General features: G+C 38.3%; 1 protein-coding gene across 1 annotated transcript; it reads right to left on the reverse strand.

Annotated features, from left to right (window-relative positions):
- Positions 1–631: 631 nt before the first annotated feature.
- Positions 632–14,658, reverse strand: ftcd (formimidoyltransferase cyclodeaminase). Its single transcript, XM_085447817.1, has 14 exons — positions 14,528–14,658; positions 12,820–13,003; positions 12,617–12,745; positions 10,755–10,843; positions 10,369–10,548; positions 9,930–10,067; positions 7,898–8,029; positions 7,747–7,808; positions 2,088–2,214; positions 1,848–2,009; positions 1,650–1,693; positions 1,270–1,408; positions 938–1,033; positions 632–854 (listed from the first exon to the last, which is right to left on the reverse strand). Exons 1-14 carry the CDS (start codon positions 14,579–14,581, stop codon positions 771–773), a joined length of 1,620 nt encoding a protein of 539 aa, XP_085303943.1. The 5' UTR covers positions 14,582–14,658; the 3' UTR covers positions 632–770.
- Positions 14,659–15,728: the final 1,070 nt, after the last annotated feature.

The raw sequence follows: 15,728 nt of genomic DNA on the forward strand, positions 1-15,728 counted from the left end.
TGCTGTGATGTTCACAATTCTGATGAAGTCAGTACTGATAAATGATCAGAATTATAATATTTCTGACTGTCTGAGGCTAAGTTGAATCGAATTGGGACTTTGAAAACCGGAATCGAATGGATTATAGAAATCAGTGATGATACCCAGCCCTAGTGAGCAGCCTAGGCACGACAGAAGTGGATGTAGCTGTAATAGGAAAAGAACTATTGCTAACTTTTCTGTTAAGGCCTGATCCTTCTGAAATTCATAGCCAGTGCTCTGACACGGTGTCATCAATCTTTGAATGCTGAAAAAGCACAGTGTATCCAGAAAAACACATTATATTATATAAATTATTATAAAATTTGTGTGCGCCTAACTTTTGTGCCAGTACGCCTAACTTTAAAAAGTTAGGCGTACCGGTACGCCCATGGCAAAAAGTTAGTCTAGAGCCCTGCCGGCGTTTGGGTCCTCTTTCCCCACATCTCCACGGTCTGCCATCGCATACGATAAAATTTTTACCAGTATTTCTAGTACCATGTTCGTCCACTGCAACATAATCTGTCCCGACAGAAAATCATCTTACAATAAAATGTTATTGTGATTCTGCTCTGTGAATATGAACGGAAAGAAATGACCAAAAATTAAAAACTTTTACCATTTCAAGTAACCTCTTTATTCTGAAGATTTTCCCTTGTAATACATTCATTGTATCCAGCTCTTCAGTGTTTAAAGTCACATTAATGTCAGATTATCTTCCTTGTGCAGCTTTATTTATTTCTTCAGTCTATTCAGTTTCTTTTCTCTGCAGCATGGAGGATGGCAGCACTGCTGTCTTTGGCTTCATGCAGCAGTTCTGACGCTCTCTTCTGGGTCTGCAGCAGAAACAAAAAAAACGAGTTATTCACAAGCAGAGCATATCAACAGCAACATTGAAGAACCTCATGGACACACTTACTGCTGCTCTGAAGGCTTCATCTGTGATGTCTTTGAGGTTGATCGTGACATTGTAGTATGCTCCAAAAACAGCTGTTTCTAAAGCTTTAGCTGCTACCTGAGACCAGAAATAAAACATGACAGGTGGGCTTATTTACAGCTTTGCTGTTGCAGGCGATGTTTGACAGAAAAGTGGGAGTAAAGACTAAAAGATTTAATATGCATTCATGTTTTAACACACCACTAATAAAAGACAAAGTTCCTCTCAGTTTATATCACCATGATGCTGAAGGTGCACTTTATAACCTTCAGAGAATCTGAGCAGAACAAGTAGAAATGAGTGTTTTTTCACACCTGAGCATCAGACTTGCAGCTAAAATTTCCGTAGACAACCATTTCTTTAAGAGATGGCCAAAGGATGCTGATCCTCTCAGCAAGAGCCAATGGGACGGCAACAGCTTGCTTCAGTCCTTCCTGCATCGCAGCTTCTCTCCTGATGAGAACAACAAACAAATAAACAGGAAGTGTTTCTGCAGCTGACAGAAATGAAATTAGTTTTGACCTTTTCAGCTGTAAAAAGAACAAAGTGAATATTTGATTATTTAAAAAAATGATCACAGGTGGAAACGTGGTTCTGAAAGTTACAAGGACATTTTAAAGACGTTTAAAAAATGTAACCTGACGGCATTCAGTCATTAGCAGTAATTGGTGGTCTTAAAGTCTTGAGTATTCACCTTTTCATTTCCTCTGCAGTTTTCTTTGGCATTTTCAGTGCTGCCTACAACATGAGACGAATATGATCAACTCAAATCTGACATGAAGACAAAACATAATCACACTCTGGTTACAGTGAAAGAAGTAAAGAGTGGAAATGGTTCCGGGTGCCTGCAGATGTTTCTGAGGCTCTGCAGCTGTTGGACCTTCCTCCTCACCATGTAGCTGTTGAAGGCGGAGGAGTCGGCATCCACCATGTCCAGCAATTCATTCATGGCCTGATAAAATGGAGGAATCAGCCTCCTCATCACACTGTCCAGATTCTCAAACTGCCTCTTCCCATACGTCATCTGACCAACCATGGCACCCAGTGCGGCCCCCTACAAGAGGGATACGAAATAAAATAAGTAACTAAAAGTAAAATTGTATCATTTTGTTATGAACCTAAAAGCTCGTACCATTGCACCAACTGCTGCAGAAACTGATCCTCCTCCGGGAGCTGCTGTCCGAGCACCAACGCTCTGAACAAACTGCCGCAGAGACAAAGACACCAGCTGTCCATCCTCCTGTGACTTCACCATGTACCTGCACAGGTGATACACACCACACCTACTTTTAACAAGATATCATCATCATTTATCATCTACTATATAATACTGACAAATAATGTTATATATAGCTTTTGTTTTATTTTAAAATATTCTGGGTTTGTCACAGGATTGATGCTGGATGTTGTTGAGGTTTAAATTTATAATCTTAAATGTTTATATGCTAATTATATTGCTTTATATAAGAAAGGCCTAACTCTGAGTACACTCTGTGCCAAAAGTGCTGACACGAAACTGCATGCTTTTGCAGAAGCATTGTAATTGCAGTAGAAAGTGAAACCAACTAGGCTGTTTGATCGAAACTTAAAGTGTGGTGTGACGTAGAGAGCAAGTATATAAATACCTAGGCTGCCGTTTGTGCTTCAGACCTGGGGTTGTGTGTTTTGTGTTCAGGTCTCATTATCCTGGATATGTAAAATAAAGATAATTTTTAAAGTAAAAGGACCACTTTTGAGCCATGTCTTTCTTGGCCCTAAAGAATCCAAAAGAACCGGAATTTAATACTTGGTGCCAGTGACCCGGATTCTTTTGCGGCTGAGGGGACTAATTTGGACCTTAAGGTACGATCTGATATGAGGTGGACAACAGACCACCTCATACCTATACAAAAGAGTATAGGTAAGCGCAAGCCTGTTGAAAATTGTGCACATTGGATGAATTCTAAATTAGTTGTCCACTGAATTGATGATTATTACCATTAAAGTGGCTCAGTAGTGGAAATTAAACTAAATTATAAAATCTATTAAGTAGATCTCAGGTGACATGTCCATGATACCTTTGGGTAATTAGAAATAAATACAGGTAAAGTTTGGGGATATTTGATAAAATTTATTGTGATTAATTTTAGGGTGAAGTTGAAAGTTGTTGTGATGTATGTTTGAAGTTGGTGTGTTATGTGTGTGTTAAGTCAGCCAAGAAAAGAGATTAGATTAGGACATTTGGTCAGGGAATTTTATTCCCACATTGATTATAGGGTGGGACCCGGGCATCAGATAATAAACTGGCGGTTATAGTCCACAGTGATGCTTCCAGAATTATTTAAAGTACTTAGGAAGGGAATTTGGACTTCCTAGGGGTGCAAAATGTTCTGAGGGTTATGCCTCCACTCTGTTCCGGACGCAGAACATTGTCCTTGGGCGAGAGGGTTAATTCAGCTGGCAACTGCGAGCACTGGGGACGCTCGTTAATAGCTAGTGGTCAAGCACCACTTTTCTTGCACCATTTGACCGACAGGGGTGGGGCCCCCGGGCGTGACCATTTTAAACGTGGCTCACATGTAAGCTTTACATAAAGCTTCAGGCGCCAGCACGACGCTGGGCATTCATGAGGTGGAGCTTCTTGTCGAGCTGCGTGAAGCTCTTATAGATTAAGATAGGACTTAGTAATCGGGCCGCTGTCCCGGACAGATAACGGCTACAATTGACCAGCAAGGTGGGTGAACCTGGGCTTAGATGCTTTTAAATTAGTCGAAATGGTAGGATGACTAGTACTAGAGGAAGATGAAGTGAAGATGTGAATATGGTAATGGAAATAATTTATCTTGGCAGTTACTGGGAGTCTTTTGTTATATATAAATGTGTGAATGTATAAGTGAAGTGTAAAATTGTCATTTGGAATGAATGATTAAAGGTGAACATTGTTTTGAGAAAAAAGTGTGTGTGAGACGACGAAGTTCAGGGAAGTGTGTAAAATGCTGATGAAAGTATTGCGTGAATGATGCTACAAAACTGAGCTGAAAGAATGGTGATATGTGTGGAAAATTGTTAATTGTCCTGATGTCTGAAAGAGCTTTGCTGGGCACGCTGAAGATTTGGTGTGAATGCTGGCAAATGAAAGAGCTTAGTATATTTAAGTGTGTGTGTGCGTGAAATAAGGGCACATTGTCTTTAGATCAAGACTTAGCAGCAGTGTTGGTCAAGTTACTTGAAAAAAGTAATCAGTAACTAATTACTGATTACTTCCCCCAAAAAGTAATCCTGTTACTTTACTGATTACTTATTTTCAAAAGTAATTAATTACTTAGTTACTTAGTTACTTTTTAAAAACACGATTTACAACCTGAAGAGGTAATAAAGCGATAGATCTTTCAGTCCAATTCTACTTTTTCTGCATAATCCATCATACAAAATGTAATCAAATGGAAAAGTCTCTTTTTTTTAACTTGTTTTATCAGTTTCAATCTTTTAACTTTATGCATCAAGCAAAAATTTAATTATATGCAACATTCTCTGAGTTGAATAAATTAGTTTAACATTTAAACCTATTTTCTACACATTCCAGCACATAAAATAAAATATTTTTTTTGTTTACACTCACTCTTTCAAATAGATGCAAGTAAAACACAGCAGAACATAAATAAAGTCAAAGACTCAGCGGTCCTGTTGCTCTATTTTCACCTGTAAAGCAGGACTGCGGTAGGCAGAGGTTTACCCTGGTGCAGGTGTGCCGCGGTCAGTTGAAGAATCCGCGAGTTTCTCTGTGAGTTTCCCATTACATCGTTGCGCACTCGGTGCTTGCTTGGAAGTTTAGGAAGTTTTTTCGTTGTAAAAAGAAGTTTTCTTCCCACGCACGATGGACACTAATGTTTTTGTCACTTTTTATGGAATCAAACTCAAAGTAAGGTCAGTACTTCCACGCTTTAAACGCTGCACGCTCATACTCTCTCCCACAATCGATATGTGATCCATTGTTGATCTGCACACAGCTGTTGTCACTAACGGCGCACTCGCTTACGTCACTGTCGTGAGACATTCTCGCACGAAATCACGGTTTTAGTAACGCAGTAACACAGCGTTCCTACGGGAAAGTAACGGTAATCTAATTACCGTTTTTGCAATAGTAATCCCTTACTTTACTCGTTACTTGAAAAAAGTAATCAGATTACAGTAATGCGTTACAAGTAACGCGTTACTGCCCATCTCTGACGTTCACCATATCACAACAATGAGGTTATACAAAACACACATATACAAAGGGTTACATGTGAAATTACTTTTGGGGAGAAGCAGAATTGAGATAGTTTGAATCCACAGCTCAGTGCAAAGAGGCATGAGTTAAACCTGATTATAAAATACATATGCAATGAAGAAGCAGCTTACACTCCATTAACATGACCACATAACATGAACGCAAGGAAGAACACGCTTACATTTATCAAGGTGAATACATGAAATAAATTGGTATTTCTGGCCGGAGAGAGAGAAGTGGGTCATTTAAGCACTCATGATAATAATGAAAATGTCTCAGTTTTGTTATTTTTAGGTGTAAAGCAGACCTGGATCAATTTTCCACATGCAGCGGTCGGAAGAAACTTATAGGTAAACATCACTGGAAACGTTCAGGCCGAGTTTCTGGTTGAATTGGCTGAAGACAAGGAATGCTGTTATTTAAGGTGGGACATCAAAATTTGGGTTAGTAAACTTGGGGAAGAGAAAACTGACTGCTTAAGTGGGAAAACACTGCAAAAAGAAACATACAAAATCACACACACAAACAGAAAATGCATTAACCTTACAACTACGAGAGAGCTCATGAAGATTAGACAGCATGTTGAGCATGTGAGTCTGTTTATTAGTGTTAAAATAGTGTGAATTTAACACACTTAAACTCTGAAGTTGAGGAATAACTCAGAAAAGCTCCATGACAAGAGAGTGACGTTGGTGAAAATGAAAAAGTGATTAAGAGCTTGAAGTAGTTTTAAAATAGTGAATTGGAAATGCTCTTGTGTCGATTGAGCAAAACAAGTGATTTTTCTAGGAAGGAATAAAATAATTTAATAATGTGGTAAGATTTAAATATGCCTTTCTCTTGTCATGGTAACTTCTTGAGATATGACTCAGTATGCAAATTACCTGAAATGAGTGGTGAGAAAGAAGCTTCCTGTGTGGCTGTGTGTCTGAGGCTTTCAATGAAGGAAACATAGCAGAGACTGAGGAGGATTACTTGGTGAAAGATATAATAGCAAAGTAACAGGATAATAAATTAAGGTGGTCAGGTCTGTTCAGAAGGGCAGATTTGGACAAGAAATTTATAATTTAGTGATGACACATTGTTATAACGGGTTTATATCTTATGCTAAATCTATGTATGTTAAAGTGCTAAAAGGGGAACATAACTGTGTGGCTTTTAACAAGATTTTTTGTGTGTATTTAGCAGGTGAAATTATGTCAGTTGACCTCGGACTCTCAGGACGCTGTGGAATCTGAGGCCAACCACTGAGATATGATGTGGGGAAGAATGAACAGAGGGAGTGATTTTAAGTCTGATTTCAGACTATGTAAGTATTAATTAAACCAAGAGTAGGGCAAAACTTTTGTGGCCCTGAAGTTTTAATCTCCATAACATATTGATAGATTAATAAGCAACATTTTTGTGTGTTTAAGATCCTTGGGGTTGTTGTTTGAGTGATGGGTGGATTCTGTCAGTTAGATTTGGGTTGTTTTCTTATTTTATTAGAGGGAGTTTTAGTAAACATGGACATGTCTAGAATTGGGCCCTTTAAAATTGTAACAGTGCACTTAGAGAAAACCTGTCAGGTGATTATGTGTTGTGTTTTGATGAGCTAATAATCAGCTCTCTTTTTTTTCATTTTTTGTAAGCAGGCCTTCAAGATTGAATTAACAGCGCTGAAAAGCGCCAAGCAAACTACTGTTTTGGACGCTTGGCCTCAAATTAGGTGAACCACAGCCTCACAGATCTGGGACTATGGACCATACGGATCGGGCTCTCATTGGCATGTTTCAAATTTTTTTTTTTTTTTTTTGCCTCAGATGAAGACAGATGAACTGCTCCATCTACAAAGTGGAATTTCTGAGCACCTGAATGGAGAAACTCTAAATCCCCCAACAGGACCTTCATGAAAATCATAACATGTTTGACCTCTTTTCTAGTGACGGCACTGCTAGTGAGAGACGTACGGTTTTTGATATTGTCATTGCAGAACAAACTGACATTGATACAAGATATCAGATATCACTGATACAAATATGATTGATATGGAACCACTGATATCAGTAACTACTGGAGGGACTACTATAAAAAAAAATAACTGATTCAACCAACAGATTCTGTCTGCCATGATTCTTTTTAAGACATGTCCCACCTTAACACTGTATAAGAAATGGTTCTCACATTTGTTGAAATATGGTCCTTAAAAGACACCAAAATACAACAGATGCTGGCATCATCTCAGTGGAAAAGAAGCATCCGACTGGTGTGCTAGGGTTCAGAAGTTCAGAAACATGATGTAAAATCTGGTACCAGAGACAACCTACTAACCCTCAATGATTATTAGGTGGGTTTGGCAGTTTTCTCAATCCACTCCACAAATGTTCTAGAGACTTTAAAAGGATTTATAATGTCCTTCTGCTTTCTGTTTATTTATTACTCACAGATAAAATGTAATCCTGTCATTATAAGGGCTGAATGTTCTTCGATGTTCTTATATATTTTTCGGGATATAAAGTATATAATGAATCAGCTGACTACATCACAGTTTGTAAATACTCACTCTATGATTCTCTCCTTTGGATTAAACAGACCGAGGGAGTCGAGGCCAAGTTTACTGATCACCTGACAACAAACAAACAAACAAACAATCAGAGCCTATAATTTATTAAAATATCTTAAAAAAAAAAAAAAAAAAAGAGTCATCTGCTGACCAGTCGGACTTTGTGCTCCTCTTTGATAATGAAGAGTCGTTCTCTCTGGATGTAAAAGTCAGCAGAGTCCAGCAGAGCCTTCAGAGGGATCAGGCCGACAATCTGAGAGCCGACCACAGGCAAGTTTAGGTCCTAAAAGACAATTTCAATAAAAGAAAAAATTAAGTCAGTAACAGTCTAAGGATTTGTTGGTCTTTACTTAACCCTTTAAGACCTACCATAGTCTGCCAGAGCTTATATTTATATTTTTACATGCTGTAGTTCCCTTTTTGGGAGCATTTCAAGTTGCTATACGTTAATACAACAGTTATAGCTCAAATTTTAATAATATGTATGCATTAAGTCCATAGTAACCACAAAAATTGCAAAAAAGTGCAATAAACCACAAAAGAAATTAAAATCGTTTTTAGTTTTTTTTTTACATATATTTATAGTTAGAGAAATTTAACCTCTTAAGCACCAAGGGGGGTTTCTGAACTTCCTGCTCGAAAATGTAATGCCCAAATTTAATTGATTATTTCTCTCCAATTACAAACTCTGTCCTTACAATCTTGGTATCAAAATAAAGCTAACACTCACCAGAGGTGTAAATATTGAAGCAGATATTACTGTGTCAAATTTCCTGAGACTGGAACACAGGAAAAGTAAGTATATTTTATCCTCGCCTAATTTTTTTTTTTTTTTTAATTTTTAGCATATAACCCTTTTAAAAATATGCCTCAGATCACATTTGGTTCCAGGATTTCAGTAACCAACATATAAACATCATCTGTGCAAAGATTTATGTTTCTAAAGTGAAACAGTGAAAAATTACTGCCCTGTCAATACATCAATATCCAGACGTAGTACAAAAATGACCAAATTTGGCACATAATTGGACACCATGCCAGTTGAATTTTTTTAGGTATTAAAGAGCAGAAATTAATAAATTTTATTATCAGGCCTAAAAATGCTCTTTTTTAAAATATATTTTTGAAGAATTAACCACACATTTACATGGTAATGGCCCTTTTCTGCAGTGCGCATGAAGCGTTTAAATGGTCTCTGGCCCTTTAAACTCCGAGGGGCTGTAACTTTGGTTTCTTTTGGTCAATTTGCATGATTGACACCTCTTTTTAATTGTTTTAGACAATAGAATCAAAGTAACGATGCCACGTTCACGTCACTTCAACCAATCAGACGTGGGCCCAAATTTGCTGCATGTGGCGTCTGTCCAGTCACGTGTCTGTAGGTGGGTCTAAAATGGAGGTTGTTGACAGAAAACGGCTCTGATGCGGCTAGGTAGGCATGGTAACTACTGGTAATCACGTGGCTACCGGCTACCAGCGAAAATAACGGAGGAAATCGGGATGGTAAGCCAATCTCTGTCTTAGCGCATTTGCACCACTCTGTGTTTTAGTGGTCTTCTTTTGCGGCTCATTCAGTGAATTTTGGTCTGATCGTGGTGAAACTTGGTGTGTGGAGTCAGTGATAGCTCTGGAAGCTAACCAGCCTATCTTTAGCCGGTTACATGAAGTCTGGAGAATTTCCGGTTCAGTTTTGTTTGTTTAGCGGTCTTCTGTGCATTTACGTAACTGCTTGTTTAATCATGGCTTGTTTTCAATGTGTTTGGTGGTTGTAGAAATGGTTTATATGACATTTTAGCTGAGATTCTGAGGTTTCTGTGGATACCACACATGTCTAGACTTATATTTCTCATCCTGTGTTATAACTGATTAAACGAGATGTCCTCCTTTTTGCCCCCGGTACCGGGGGCGTGGGGCTTAAGTGGTTTTAAGAGGTTTATCCCTCAAAACTGTAAATAAAAAAAAGTTGTACAAAAAAGTTTCCAACAACAGGAAATTTATTTTGAGTGTCTTCATAATTTTATTTTTGAGATACATCAATTTTTATATACTACAGGAAAAATGAAAATGAGTATTATAATGCTAATTTGCAAAAAAACCAGCATGTGCATCAAAATAAACTATTTCCAGCAGTGTAATTTGAGTTCTAAGCATCCCAGAAACGACACAAAGTACACAGCTCTAACCTCCGCATCTCTGCAGATCTCCTCATACACAGCATGGAGGGGCGTCACCTCATAGTCCAGAATGTTGGTGGAAACCTGAGCAAGGTTAGCCTCATCCAGGTACCAACCAATCCCCTGCACCTTCTTCAGCTGCCCAGGCTTATGAACACAGAGAAGAAGAAAAAAAGATTTTAATACTTAGTTTTATATCAAGTCCTATTTAATTAAGTAAACCTTTCAAACAAACATAAGAAATTCAAAAATAATCGGAAATTTCAACAAATTCTCCAAAAAGTGGAAAATATTAGAAAAAAATTGATTTAAAAAAGAAAAATCTGAAAAATTCATCAACAAAACAGGAAGAAAGAAATCCTAAAAGGACATTTTAATCATGTCATGACAGCGAGCAACACCCACAGCATGAAAAGCTAAATAAATAACCCAGATTCCCAGGACGCACCTGGTCCTTCCCTCGACCCTGCTCCCGGATGTCCAGTGCTATGCGATGAGCCTGTTCTTTAGTGCTGATCAGGTTCACATTATAGGCAATGAGGAACTTACGAGCACCAGTTACTGTTGCGCCCCAAGATGGTACAAAGTCGGCGGGGCCAAAGTCAGGGGCCCATTCATCACGTTTCAACTGGAGGGAGAAAAACATTGTAATTGGAAATAGAGACAATTTTCTTGTGGTTAACCATATTTCAAGTTAAAAATAAAAATCAATCACTGACCCTGCTGTTACAAAGAAACCTTTTTTTTTTTTTTAGAAATCATTCTCAGAAGTTAGAGCCACACAACACTAAATGAGCGAAGAAGAAAGGAGATAATGATTTGATGAGTCCTCACCTTTTCAGGCAAAGCTTCGTACTCTCCTGTTCGCACAGATGGGAGGCTTCTCCTGGTCTCTGTTCGAGCTGCTTCTCCATAAAGATACACTGTGGAAAAAGAACCTTATTTACTTCTTAATTTGAATTTAAACCAAAAACAGTGTATAGTAAGCTGAGACTTGAATCTCGGGTTTATTGCTGAGAGGGTGAAGCCTCCCTTTTGGTTCTAATGTAAAAACATTTTGTGGTTTTTAAAAATCAGAGCAGTCAGGAAAAACCCCCCAAATCATTTTACCTCATTAACCTTCCAGTTCTGTGCTCCCCCATCCCCCTTACTTTAGTGTTCTCATTCAAAATTGACCAGTCTGTTTTAACAGCTCTTAAAAGAATGACCAGGAATACAGTGCCACCCACTCATTTGCACTTCTGGAGTTTTGTTCTGGGCTCAGCATGCACTGGAGCTGACATCCAAATGTTTGCATTTGTAGTGACAAAGTTGCTCTCTGACTTTGGCAGCAATTTATTGACAACTCAGTAAGAACATGGTAATAGTGTGGAGTGTGGCATAAAGGGACAATAGTTCCATAATACCGTATACCACTATGCAATTACAATATAATAACTAGTAATAGCTTGTTTCATTGGCTTTTAGCTTTTGCATGCAGCATAGTAGAAATGGTAGTCTTATATTTAGTTGCACTGATTTATAGTTATTATATAAAAACTACCACACAAGTACACCACAGCATCAAATATAAAATATTTGAATATTATTACATTCAAACAAAGGACCCTTTTTAAGGTATATGGAAAATTCATTTCACATATAAATATTGTAATATTATCCTAATATATGAAAACACCAACGTGCATTATTATCTTATTATCATGCCATTACTACCACATCACTGTTATTATAAATGTATTCCCATAATTCTGCACAGAAATTACTATTTTATTGCTCACAGCTTCTCTTATTCTTAGAAAAATATTACTGTACTGTTACTAACAGCTTTACCCTCACAGGCATCATTATTCTATGCTATACATTTCGGCCAATAGTGGTCAACTAAAAATTACTTTGTTTATTATCTTGTATGTACATTAAAATTAAATAGTAATACGTAGTTCCCACTCTTTTATTGCCACATTATTGGCCCAGGATTATGTTATTATTGGGCTCTAACATAAAGTGTTTTATTTTCATCTCAGAAGTCAAGATAAGATAAGACTTTTGACTCAGTTAAGAAACAATAAATAAATCAACTTCTGACTCTTTGGCTTCATTTGAATGCGACAGGTGATTTTTTTTTTCATGTACTTGGTCTCTCACCACTGATACAACACTAGCATCTGTGCAATCGGTCTCCGTACAGCTCTTATAGTCCTGAATAACAAACCAAAACCTTCCACTTCAGTCTGATTTCCTCAGCTACAAAAGACATTAAATTCCAGACTTATTTACTTACAATATGAAATTCTGAATTAAGTAGCACCTCTGTCATTTACCTAACTCACACAAAAATTCTGGGCACTGATCAGCACCTTCCACAAAACAAGGAGACATTGTTGCCATCATTAGAAAACCACTGGGTGGAGAAAAAGGCTTAACAACAAAAACCTCACAACTGTGAAACATTGCAGGTTGTCATAAGTCTGTCTGTGTTACTTGCTTTTTGTGCTTTATGTCTCGTCTGTCTTATCCAGGTATTGCTGTTTTTTGTTTTTTTTTAGTTTTCCTAATAAACAATAAAAATTGACTATTTTTTTTTAAATTTTACATTGGCATTTAGTTTTATAATTTTATTCTGTTTCTCATTCTTGTTTTCTTGCATGTTTGACTGCAATAAAGCTGAAGCTGTTTTTTTTAATGAGCCTCACCGGGCACATGCAGCATCTCTGCCAGTTTCTGTCCGAACACGTTGGCACACTGCACGCAGTTGTCCATGCTGACGTTCTGGACGGGGATGAAGGGACAAACGTCCATGGCCCCGGTCCGAGGATGTTCACCTGGACAGGAAACATGTTAATGCCTTGATGTTAGGAAGCAGCTCCCTGAGATGAGCTGCTGGGCTCAGACACACCTGAATGTTTTCTCATGTCAATAAGGCTGAAGGCCTGGCGGGCGGCGTTCAGCGCCCCCTCCACCACTGCCTCAGGAGAGCCCACAAAGGTGTAGACGGTGCGGTTAGTGGAGGCTCCAGGGTCGACGTCCAGCAGGCTGCAGCCGGGTGTGCTGGAGATGGCTGCTGAGATGGCATCGATCACCTAAACAGTTCATAGAGAAGTTGTAATAATGTGGCTCACCTGCTTTAGTTAGTCAAGCTCAAAGGAAATATTGTGTTAATAAAGAGCAAGAACACTTTGGATTGCGAGTAAGGATACTGTGGTGGCCAGAGTTTAGACTGTAATAATGGCTCTAATGAGCATCACAATGAAGTGAATGACCAGAATTTTATGCAGAATTGATTCTATAACTGTAGAAATTTACACTCAGCTGTCATTGAAATAAAATGGAAACAATTTGAAATGATTTAAAACCCGCATTAAACTGGAAATAGAACAAAGATAACATCAAAAAATTTAGAATTTGTGTTAGCAACAAGTATCAAAATCTTAAATTAGGAACATGTTTCTCAATGTACTGCATCGGCTCTATTTATTTATTTATTTACATTGTTATGAGGACACCAGTTGCTGCAGTTTGAAAACGACATACGTCCTTTCTCTTTCATAAAGTTGGGTTTCAGCTTCACCTGTTTTGTATTTTTGGTATCATAAAGCATCAGATGCTTTCAGTGAGTGTCCAATTTGGACTGTACTCTGGTTTGATTGGCAGCTGATTTTTTACAAACCAGTGCTGCTGGAATATGAGAACAGTGTAGTTTGTCAAAAAACAAGCATATTCTGTGGTTAAACAGAAAATCAGCTGATTATTTAATGTTCCCACTTCCGTGGAACTGTTTTCCTCTTGTGGGAACAGAGGGCAAAGGTCAGTACACAGCTTTACTCTGGAGTGAATCTTTAATGTCTGTTTAACGAATGTTTCAACAGATAATCTGAACTCAAGAGCACCTCACTCACACGTTAAACACATCAGTCTCCTGCAGATTTCATGTTGAGACATTTAAACTGTTTTCAGAGCAGTTTAAAGATATTTTGTTTGTTTAAAGATAAAAAGATTAGCTGTTTAATGTTTAATGACATATCTCATTACTCTAAACCATATCTTGGTCACTTTTTACTGAACCGCAGTTTTTGACAGTTTAAGTTATATTCTAGCATTTTATGCACTTCCTGTTCAGTAAAGATCCAGAAATCTGTCAATATTTTTATTTTAAATTCAAAGGCAAATGAAGAATGAAGTCTAGGATCTTGCTATGCTCTTCTTTTCTCTTTTCCTTTCTCCTCAGATGGCTGTTCCTCTGAGGGAGGCTACTTCCTGTAAGATGAAGTTCTTCCTCCCCACTGTCACCAAGTGCTGTTCACAGGGAATCATCCGATTCTCTCTCTCTCATGATCTCAAACTGCCAAAAGAGCCTAAAGTTTTTTCTGATTTTTTAAAATCATCTCAATGTCAAAGATGTATAAACTATTAAATCAAACACACAGATCAAAGCAGCAAATACAAACACTTGCAGTTGTAACTTTAAAACTAAAGTCAAACAGCATTTCAATTCACAATGAGCACATTTATACTTGAATCACATTTTGCTGATAATACTCACACACCTTTACTTATTTACTTTAAACTGTTTAAATGTTAATTAGGCAGAAAAGTCCTCCTCTCACCTCTTTGTTTCGGCCCTCGGAGAAGTTGGGGACACACTCCACCAGCCGAGCCATGGTGCCTGCTAACTGAATGAAAACCCAAAGAGTTCAGTTTCACCCAAGTCCAACCTCACATACCCCCCTCCAAAAACCTCTGAACCCCTCAGACAGACACTGAGCAGCGGTTCAATCATTAACTGTGTGCAGCAGATCAGTATGTAGGTCACCTGACAATGATTACCACCTCTGCACACAGACACTCTTTCAAATGCCAGCAGATTTTTTCTACATAAGAGAACTCTGTCTCAGTTTCTGATCACAGGCTGCGCTCTTGAGATAGTCCAGTCCAGAAGGGCAGAAAAAGCATGTTTCCTTCTATTCCTAAATCCTTGACCAACCAATCAGCATACTTCAAGACATTACTGATGCTGAATTTGTGAAAACTAAAATAAAACATAGACTTTTCATTCTAATAATTTTATCCTTTAGCTCTATGTTCACTGAGATCTGTCTCGCTAGCGTCCTGTAGCTGAATTTTTGCCAATTTCAGTACAGTGTGAGACATATAAGGATAGCCATAAACATCTGGGCTCTGTGCTGTGAAACAAATTCAACATACTCAGAATAACTTCCAGTTACCTGGATTTATGGCTTTACCCTACCCTAACATCATCAGTCAGACAAAGAGGCCATAAGAAAGTAGGTATCAACATTAGGTTAAACCAGGTCAGTCTAGGTACAAGTGCTGTAAAATGACAAGGGTGGCTTTGGCAGCATGTGACCAATTTGCCACCTAGCCGAAAACCCGTAGTGATCACGTACGTGTCTGTAGTATTGGAAGAGTTGAGACACATTTTTTTATAAACACTGCATCTCTGTGGCTTTTAAACCCCAAAACACGCTGCACCAAAAATTAGCCCACTCCAAGAATCGGGTCTCCCGACACAAACAGAGTAAGATAGTGTACGCTGTTAAGTGCCAAGAGGATTGCCAGGATTTATCTATTGGAGAAACCAAACAACCTCTGCCAAAGCAGATGGCACAACACAGAAGAGCTACCTCATCAAACCAAGACTCTGCGGTCTATTTACACGTACAGGCCAGTGCACACTCTTTCAATGATGAGGATGTACACATCCTGGACAGGGAGGAACGCTGGTTTGAGTGCGGAGTCAAGGAGGCCATTTACGTGAAAAGGCGAGGAATCCAGGCGGGGGCCTAT

Source organism: Copadichromis virginalis, linkage group LG23 (genome assembly GCF_057382275.1).
Source record: "Copadichromis virginalis isolate Kocher_CV1m ecotype Utaka linkage group LG23, C_Virginalis_male_GT1.1, whole genome shotgun sequence".
Taxonomy (NCBI): Eukaryota; Metazoa; Chordata; class Actinopteri; order Cichliformes; family Cichlidae; genus Copadichromis; species Copadichromis virginalis.